Here is an 8,959-nt window from a genome sequence, read left to right on the forward strand (position 1 = left end):
CGTTGCTTGTGGCTTTTGAAATGTTTCCGATTTTACTTAACACTGTACAATGAAATAAGGTTTCACCTTATTTATTGGGTAAAGATCCAGGACAACAACCAAATTCTGTGCCATATGAGGTTGTCAGGGAGAAAACTAATATAGTCTATGTATGGGGGAACTGTTGTAAACAAAAGATGTAGCGATACATCAGACAGCCTGATAGTCACTGTCACAGACATGTCACAGTACATGTGTATAAAAAATAAATGCTAACGCATGTCAACGTGTTCCTTATTGCAGATGAGGGCATTTTTTGTTTGACATGAAAAGGAAATGTGAATTTATTAGACTCCTCTAGGACATGAAGTCCTGATGTGCTTTTATGAACGTGACAGTTCGTCTGATTGGGTAAAAGGATAAGAAATAAACGCATTCTGAATAAATTCAGTCCAAGATCACGGTATTTTCCTTGTGGTGTTGGTCGTGTACTCTTTTTTCCCAAAGGAAAGTATTGATATGGGAGTTATTACAATCATTTACTCAGTAGCGTACACAGGCGATCAGAATGTTGTAACACTGCTGGAAAGATCAGTTTCCAATATTAAATCAGCGTCATTTGTACTGCATGTTCTCGGCCGTATTTGGTCACATCCCCCTTTGACATATTAATGAAAACAGTGAAACAGTGTAGTTATTATGCAGTGTTGAGGTGCTGTTGCTGCTGCGCTTGGATCTATGCCAGTGTTGGATCTGGGTCAGTGACTTGCCCTGGACTAAAATCAGTTGTTTAGGGGAGAGAGCAGCTTTGAAGGATTGCAACCACATATTAAGTAAGGCTGTAGATTTTGGCAGAAATTATTGATGTCATTTTGAAAAAAAAAAAAAAAGAATATTTAACGTAGATACATGACGAGCTAAAAAAGGATCAATGAGAAGCACAGCCCTTCCGCTGCGCCTTTTACGACACAACCACGCAGCTCCTGCTCATTGATGCGCCCTGAATCCGAGGAATCTGTCGCTTTAAGAGGTCTTCAATAAATAAATAAATTAATTACGACGCTTCCGGTTGATCCAAGCAAAAAGCAAGCCTTGCAGCCGTCAGAATCAGGAAAGGCACAGGCACCGAGGCAGACATAAGAAAGCCGCGGTCGCTCCAGAAGGAAAGGAACTCCACGAACCTCGATCCCTCCAGACAGATATGGTGAAGATCACGTTTCAGCAGGTCGCGGGACAGAAACCCGAGAAGGAGAAAGATGGAGACAAAGCGGAGATCCTCATACCGTGCCAGCACGTAAGTTTGGTGCATTTCGCGTCCGCCGGTACATCGTTGCTTTGTTCCACGTCCCTTGGCATGGACACGAAAGGTGTCCCATTATTAATGATGGTTGCACTGTCGGTGGGGAAGCGGCTTCCAATTTATCTTGGTAGCCGCGAAGCCATCGCATTATCCAGTGTTATTGAACTACATTAAGCTACAGTGTCATCATACTGATAACAATATCTGTCTCGAGACGAAATGATAACAAATGGGTCTGCGGGAAAAAGCTCGGGTGAAATATCGGCATACTGCCAAGTAGAACAGGAGGCTCAGATTCGCATGGATATGAAAGGATTGCATGATATTGATGTAACAGTCGACCTGATTTGCTTCTTATGTATGTGGTGGTGATTCTAAATGATAAATACAGCCAATTGGATAACTATTCTAGCGGAATGTAGTCAGCAGCCCAGCTAGGTCATAATTTAGGTTATATTTCCAATATTTATTATGAAACGCTTTGCAATAAAATATTCCCTTTTGTTGATAGGGGGGTCAAAATTATTACAATGTATTATACCTGAGGGATGAAATGTCCGCTGTGGTCAGATTAATGGGGGAAAATAGTGTAACAGTCGGCAAACAAAATGGCAGATGTCATTTCAGGAATGGGTTTACCGTAGTTTATTATGTTAGTCTGTAGCGATTAGATATTACAGAGGTTATCTATGTCATCTGCAAACGCGTCTGCTGTACGGTACATTACCGATGGTACAGACAGATTGATGCATACATTACATTTGCATCCTCAAATAATACGCTGAGGTATGGTAAAAAAAAACAGGTTGATAGGAGAAAGGTGCCTTTTATTCTTGAGTTGCAAACCAAATAATTAGATTAATAGATAACAGACGACTGAAAATGGAGTCCAGGTTTTCAGCCGTTTTGAATCTGAAACATCATTCAATGATCAATGTTAATTTCCTTCTTTGAACGAGCTACCAGCGTGGTTTGTGTGTTTTGGTATACCACATTGTGTTTCCCGCAGTAACACCTACCGTCTAAAAAGTAAGACCTTCTTCCGGGTAGCCAACAATAGTGTCACATTGAGAATAAATTGCGGCCGGCCGAGCACACACACATCTGGTTAGTTCAGGTAGGCTACCACAGTGACTCTTTCACAACGAAATAATCGTGTACACCCTCTCAGGTTTAATCTCACTATGAAGTAGTCTACATTTAAAGTACAGCTGTAAATTAATAAAATTTTAATTTAGGAACTGATGTGTGTCACACAGGATCTCCTCTTAGTATATGGTGCACCGTACACCATCACATATCAACCCCATACATCGTCAGGTGATGCATACCGTATAGGGATCGCCATTGTTACCAATGGTTTTAAACCCGGTTGCACTGTGTCCTGTCTCGCCTATACACCTTTGTGGGCTGGCGTCCTTGTAACTAGAGTATTCAACCGCTAAGATTCAAAAGTGGTTATTTTTTACCCAAGGGCGGTTGCCACGATACCAGGGTCTTCTGGGCGCTCTGTGTCTGTCTCTTGGCTACAGACACAGGTGATCGTGATTAGGCTGAACATTTGGCGTGATCCTTGTGTTTTGCTTCGTTAGGAAGGAAGACCTTTAAATACATACCTCCTTATTTCTTCAAGAGATATCAGATTAGATTAAAATATTGAAATCCTTCTTTCATAATTAATCCGTCCATACATTTAAACCAACAGCATCTTTGCCTCTTCCTGATCAGTGAGCTGTTCTCCAAGCACCTCCATTCGACGAGCACTTTGTGGTATTTTTAGAATATGTAACTTGTAATCACATGGTTAGAGATAACGGCACAAAGTGACGCTGGTCGTTGCAACGTCAGGAACAAATCACACGCAGTTGAAGCTATTAATAATCTCTCTGGGGGATCGTATCGCACAATGCCTCGTTTTTTTTTTTTCTTTTTTTTTTCCCCCCTTCTTCAGATCTCCCACTGTTTGTGTTACGTTTCATCCTCGGAACGCTGTACAAATAAGGAGCGAATGAACGTGGAAGTGTAGGGGTTCTATTAATAGTTAAAACCGTAGCCGTGTCAGCTGTGCACTCCGCTTCGGTTCGGAGCGCTTCCAAGCCTCCCCGGTGCGATCCGCGTAGGACGAGCGCGTGGCGGTGGCAGATGCACTGAGAGACTGGGGGTGGTACGGCATTGCTCATACCCTGTAAGCCTACGTCCTCAGATTTCCTGCGTAATGAATAACTTGGCAACTCCTTCACAAAAAATCCCCCCACGCCTTTACTCCTAGATTTGTGGAAAAAAAAAAACCTGTCACGAAATTGTAGCAGCATGCATTATTTTAACACTTACAAATATAGCCTTTCCTGTGTCATTGAAGGAGATTCGGTTTATGTAGTCCCAATATTAGCAAATCCTCACAAAAGCTTCCATTCGCGCCTCCTCCATGAAATTTACTCCGATGCAAATGTTTCGCATCTCACCCTCATATTACTCCTGACCGCTATCTCCCACTGACGTTCATGCAAAATTTGCCAGGGTCCTCAGCATCCTCAGATGTTCAGATGGAACCTGTCCCAGATATGGTGTAGTCTGCCACTGTCTAGCATGAATGGTGAGCCATGCTGTCTGTTTTTTAAACCAACTGGCACAGTGGCACGGACATGCTGTGCTCAGGTTTCTGGGAGGCCCTCTGTGTGTGCATGCGGGTCATCTGATGGAAGGGGAAACATCGAGCCAATGAGGAAGCTGAAGCTACCTCCTTCTAAAATGGCAGATAATGGTATATAATGGGTGTAGTGGTCATAGCACCAGTCTAATTTAGACTGGGGGGGGGGGGGTTGTGGGTTCAGAACCCAGGGAGAACCTATTAGAGTACTTAACTGTACACATGTATGCATTTGGAGAATGTGTACAGTCTTTTGTGCTCTGTGTGTGTTCAAGTGCTGTGTCTGGTATGTGAACATGTATGTCTCTTTCTCTGTAGGAGGAGCTGGTTCTCCCTCTTCGCTCCAAAAGGTCCCCCCTCAGTGGCTTGTGTTGTCTGACCTTTGGCCTGGTCGTCTTCATGTCAGCCCTTGTGCTGGCATCCATATATGTCTACAGGTACTACTTCATACCACAGGTGAGATTTCTTAACTAATCATTCATGACTGTTTCCTTGCGTTCCTAACATTTGCATTAAAAACCCACCCTAGTCATATTGCAAACAGGACGATGTGAGTGTGAAAGAGTGGTCAAACCATAGATGTTTTGCAGCATTTATGTAGAGGGCTCTCTCCCTTAAAACACTTTGATGTGACTTTAGGTGTCTTTTACTGACCTGATCATTGGTTGGCTTAAGACTATATAGAGGTTGGCCAAAATTTAATGGCAGCATTAATAAAATATCACTGGGGAAGTCAACACACCACTGTTTCAAAATAGACAAATGTGTGTTTGTGCTGTACATGAAGTAGAGTCATATAATTTCATTGGCCAGGTTTCAGTTTAAATGAGAAGGAAAAATGTATCTCTTGCCATCACACATTTTATCTGATCTGCAGTCTGTATTTTAAAGTGGCTTCGACAGATACCACAGCACTAAAAGGGGTCTTGGGAAATGAATGTGCACAGCCACCGCAACTCTGATAAGGTTTTCTGTGGTGAAACGTTTTGCTGAAGCTCTGGAAAATATGGCGTGCGCTGCTGCCAAAACTCTGAAGCTGCAGTCTCGAAGTGTTGCACTTGCATCAGCTTGTCCAGGTTGCAAGAGTGTTGCGGTCAGAATGATCATGTTGATAATGATGGTGGCAATAGTTACACCCATAGTTTTCGTGCATTCTCCCCCTGTGATGGTGGGTTAGATCTTCTAGGAAAGAGCGTGTCGATGATGATGGCAGCACTTGTGGTAATGACTGTAATTGCGGAGATCTGTCCAATGGTGGTAAAGATGGCACCTATGCCCTTCCTCCCCTCTGAAGCAGGACCCCGAGGATAATCTGTTCCACTGCCGCGTGCTGTACGAAGACTCCATCTACGCTCCGCTCCGGGGACGGCAAGAGCTGGAGGAGAATGTGGGCATCTACCTGAAGGACAACTACGAGCAGATCAGCGTGCCCGTGCCCCACTTTGGCGGCAGCGATCCCGCTGACATCATCCACGACTTCCACAGGGTGAGAACATAGCTGCTCCTCAGAGTTCCCAGTAAAAAATTCACTCTATAAGTATTGCATAAATCACATCTAAGTATAGAAGTAAATACATATGGAAGTGAAGTTGTAAAGTGAAAAAACATTTTATGCCTTCACTGGAAATGGCATATGCTTAGCATTAATACTTTTAATACTAACATTAATAATAATATTATTATCACTATTATCATAAAATCAACATTAATGATGGTAGTATCATCATTATGATGATAATTATGAAATAGTTTGCCTAAGGTTGCTTAATGTTCTAACTTGATGTTATTTAAGGTGGCAGATACAGTTCCAGATTGTAGCTTCCTTGTATCTCTTGCACAACTCAAGGGTGGAGAAGTGGGTGGCAGCGTTAATCTTTAATCTTTGGGGTAGACAGTTGGTAGATGAAGGATTAGATATGCTTGCAAGCTAAGTGTTCTTGTCGTTTGTTGTTTCACACGGGTTTCCTCCGGGGTAAATGTTATGACTGACACTATTTTCTCTGCTCCTAGGGGCTGACGGCCTACCACGACATCACACTGGACAAGTGCTATGTGATTGAGCTCAACACCACCATCGTCATGCCCCCACGAAACCTCTGGGAGCTGCTGATTAACGTCAAGGTACCGAGTCCCATAACGATCTCACAACTTTGCGGCAAGGCAGAAGCATAACTGCCCCAAATGTTTCTGTCTGCCGTTACAGATGTGCTGAGGCACTAGTGGAAATACAGATACAGGAAGAACGACACTTTATTTTTTGCATCTGTCTATTTTTCACGAGCCCCGCTGTCCCAGAAGGACCAGTGTTATGCAGGTCAATAAGACCATAATATCCACCCTTACTGCCCGATTTTGCTGCACTGAGAGATTATCCAGGTCATGAACACTCTCATATCTAGCTCTGTGGTCTGCTTCTGTTACTTAAGAGTTTGTGGGTATGCGTAGGCAGTGTAAGGGAGAGTAGTCACATGCAACAGTACAAGCACATACTGGTGAACTCAAAGCTGTCAAGAACTGAGTGACAGCAAGACACAGAATGGGGCCTTGTCAAGTGGGTTTTATGTTTTTTTTTTTTTTTTTTCTGGGTCTGCATATGGATGAACGCCTTGATCACAAGGGATCTGTCTGTCTGTTTCCACAGAGGGGGACCTACCTGCCCCAGACCTACCTCATCCACGAGGAGATGGTGGTGACGGGTCGGGTTCGAAACATGAGACAGCTGGGAGCCTTCATCTACAGGCTCTGCAAAGGGAAGGAGACCTACCGACTGAAGCGGCGAGGATCTCACAGACGTGAGTCAGCTTTCTCTTTCTTCAGAAACCTCCTCCCCCTGACCATGCTTGGGCACTACACTCAAAAATGAGGATTTCATATTTTTCTGTTTTTTTTTTTTTTTTTAAATAGTTTGAAAACCTTTTGTGTGTGGGCTACTCTTTAAAGGTCCCCTGTATTCCCCCACCGAGGTCTTACGTAATATTTGCGTACAACGGGTGAATTTGCGTAGAAAAATTTGCACAGGTAGAGACATTTCGATTTGAATTTTTGAGGACCACTTCCCTTTAAGAGGGAGGCTTCCGTTCTGAGCAGAATCCCTCCGCAAGCCGCCCCCGGAGGACTTGCCTCATCGCCGGCTTCCCTGTTAGCGCGCTGGCGTTGGTGTCGAGGGATGATTCATTGTGTGTAATCCCGCGTATCTGTCGCACGTCCCTCAGGGCGGAAGCGATGAGTGTTTCTATGAACAGCTCACTCGAGGAAGTTGCGAAGACAACCGTCAGCGGCTCCTGACAGTAGTGGGCCTATCCTGAGCAGCTGACATCAGCATTCGGAGAGCACTTGTTTTTTACCCCCCCCATGGTTTTAGTTATCGGTCTCCAATGCTAATACATATCATTTAGACAGACCGAGTGGTTTACTCTGTGGTCAAAGATGAAGCCTGAACATTCTTCAGATTAACGCTGATAACCAAGCTGCTTATTGAACCTCCTCAAGAGGGCCCATTATTATTGACTACATTAGCAGGCACTAGTATCCAATTTTTAGAGATGCACACGTGTCTTCATACAGTTGGATACATTCCCTGAAGCAGATAAAGTTCAGTGCCTTTCCTAAGGGTGCTGAACCTGCAGCATTTTGGCATTTTGCTTCACTGCCCAGCCACTGGGTCCCACCACACCCATTCACTTTCACAGCGGCATGATGGGAAGGTGGGGCAGGACCGATAAAGTCAGTGAAACCTCAACAATATTTTGTCCCCCTCTTGCTGTTTGCAGGTATCGACAAGCGTGAAGCACGCAACTGCCACAGCATCCGTCATTTTGAGAACACATTCGTGGTGGAGACGGCCATCTGCGAGGGGGCCTAACCTGGGAGCGCCGCAAATCCTTTGCCACGTTCTCCGTTTAAGCAAACCCACCTCCAACACCGTAGCTCTCTCCAAGCGTATTTAGTTTGACTGCACTTTATAAGCATGACATATTGTATGTTGGTTAAGAGGTTCATTGAAACTTTTTTTTTTTCTTCCTTTTTTTGACCTGATTTGAATATTTATGTAGTCGTTCACTTTTGCAATACGTTTTGTTTGTTATTACAATAATCTGTATATTTAAATATATTTAAAGCATTTTGAGATGAATTCCTGTTATTTTTTTGTTGTCCGAGATTCAAGTGCTCTGTTTTGCTTGATCATACTGTTTTTAATACTTTTCCAAAGTGGAACGAGGAATGTTTACAGTGTCAGTTGAGAGAAAAGACGTTCGATTGATTCTGATTTTGTTGTTACTCGTGTCCTGTCCACTCTCTTCTTCCCTCTCTCTCTGGAAAGAGTGCATTGTTAGTCCAGTGATGGGAGATCCCATGCACATTTCAGTTTGCTGTTACATGATTTGGTCTCTCCCTCATGTGCTTCCTGTACTTCCTGTTCTTGCTGCTCATTGCCCCCTCCCCTTCCCTGTGGCAAGACAGACACACCTCTGGCTTCTTTCTGTTAAGAGCTGTGCCTGGGTGGACAGCGACAGGTCCTGGGACTTTTATTCTGGAGTCTGGACAGTTCCATTTCACATTGTAGGGGTGTTCTGGACCCACTGCGTAACCCAGACTAACAGAGTCGATTTTTTTTGGAAGATTAAGCTTCACTTTGTGAGGCACTAATTGAATGTGGTGTCAGATGTTTGGATTTTGTCAGCTGTCTTCTTCCTCTTAAGAAGAGGATGGAAATCATTTCGAGTGAATTGTTCTGTGTTATTATGTTAATGTTTTTAACAAAATAAACGATATGGGTTGTCAGTTTTTCCAGAACACTCCTTTTCCTTTTGGTGGAGATTGTCACAGGACCGTCAACCCTAGGTGCTGCACTTTTACATCTCCTACATGGTACCTCACCTTAATCTCTAAAGAACAGAGAACAGAACTCCTTTACTCAGTTTTCTCCTCCCACGTAAGTTTACTCATCCTCAGAGCTCGGCTCAATTTGTCCAGGCCAACCACAAACACCTTTTTTTCCTCTGCATGTTTCTCTGAAACACCTGCACTGTAAG

General features: G+C 43.7%; 1 protein-coding gene across 2 annotated transcripts; it reads left to right on the forward strand.

The window, feature by feature from the left end:
- The first annotated feature begins 757 nt into the window (after nt 1-757).
- On the forward strand, nt 758-7,902 carry LOC118795948 (integral membrane protein 2C-like). Of its 2 annotated transcripts, none has more exons than XM_036554765.1 (6): nt 758-1,273; nt 4,245-4,382; nt 5,224-5,412; nt 5,937-6,047; nt 6,568-6,718; nt 7,697-7,902. In XM_036554765.1, the coding sequence occupies exons 1-6, from the start codon at nt 1,181-1,183 to the stop codon at nt 7,786-7,788; spliced, it is 774 nt and encodes a 257-aa protein (XP_036410658.1). In that variant the 5' UTR covers nt 758-1,180; the 3' UTR covers nt 7,789-7,902. The 2 variants fall into 2 exon arrangements, with proteins under 2 accessions (XP_036410658.1, XP_036410657.1); XM_036554764.1 differs by having other exon boundaries at nt 759-1,273; nt 5,221-5,412.
- Nucleotides 7,903-8,959: the final 1,057 nt, after the last annotated feature.

This window comes from Megalops cyprinoides, chromosome 20 (assembly GCF_013368585.1).
Source record: "Megalops cyprinoides isolate fMegCyp1 chromosome 20, fMegCyp1.pri, whole genome shotgun sequence".
Lineage (NCBI taxonomy): Eukaryota > Metazoa > Chordata > Actinopteri > Elopiformes > Megalopidae > Megalops > Megalops cyprinoides.

Bases quoted from the DNA above. Each gene is read 5' to 3' on its own strand.
- LOC118795948 (XM_036554764.1), top strand. From the start codon at position 1,181: ATGGTGAAGATCACGTTTCAGCAGGTCGCGGGACAGAAACCCGAGAAG. The intron at 4,383-5,220 runs GTGAGATTTCTT...TCCCCTCTGAAG, and splicing joins GGTACTACTTCATACCACAG to CAGGACCCCGAGGATAATCT. The intron at 5,413-5,936 runs GTGAGAACATAG...CTCTGCTCCTAG, and splicing joins TCATCCACGACTTCCACAGG to GGGCTGACGGCCTACCACGA.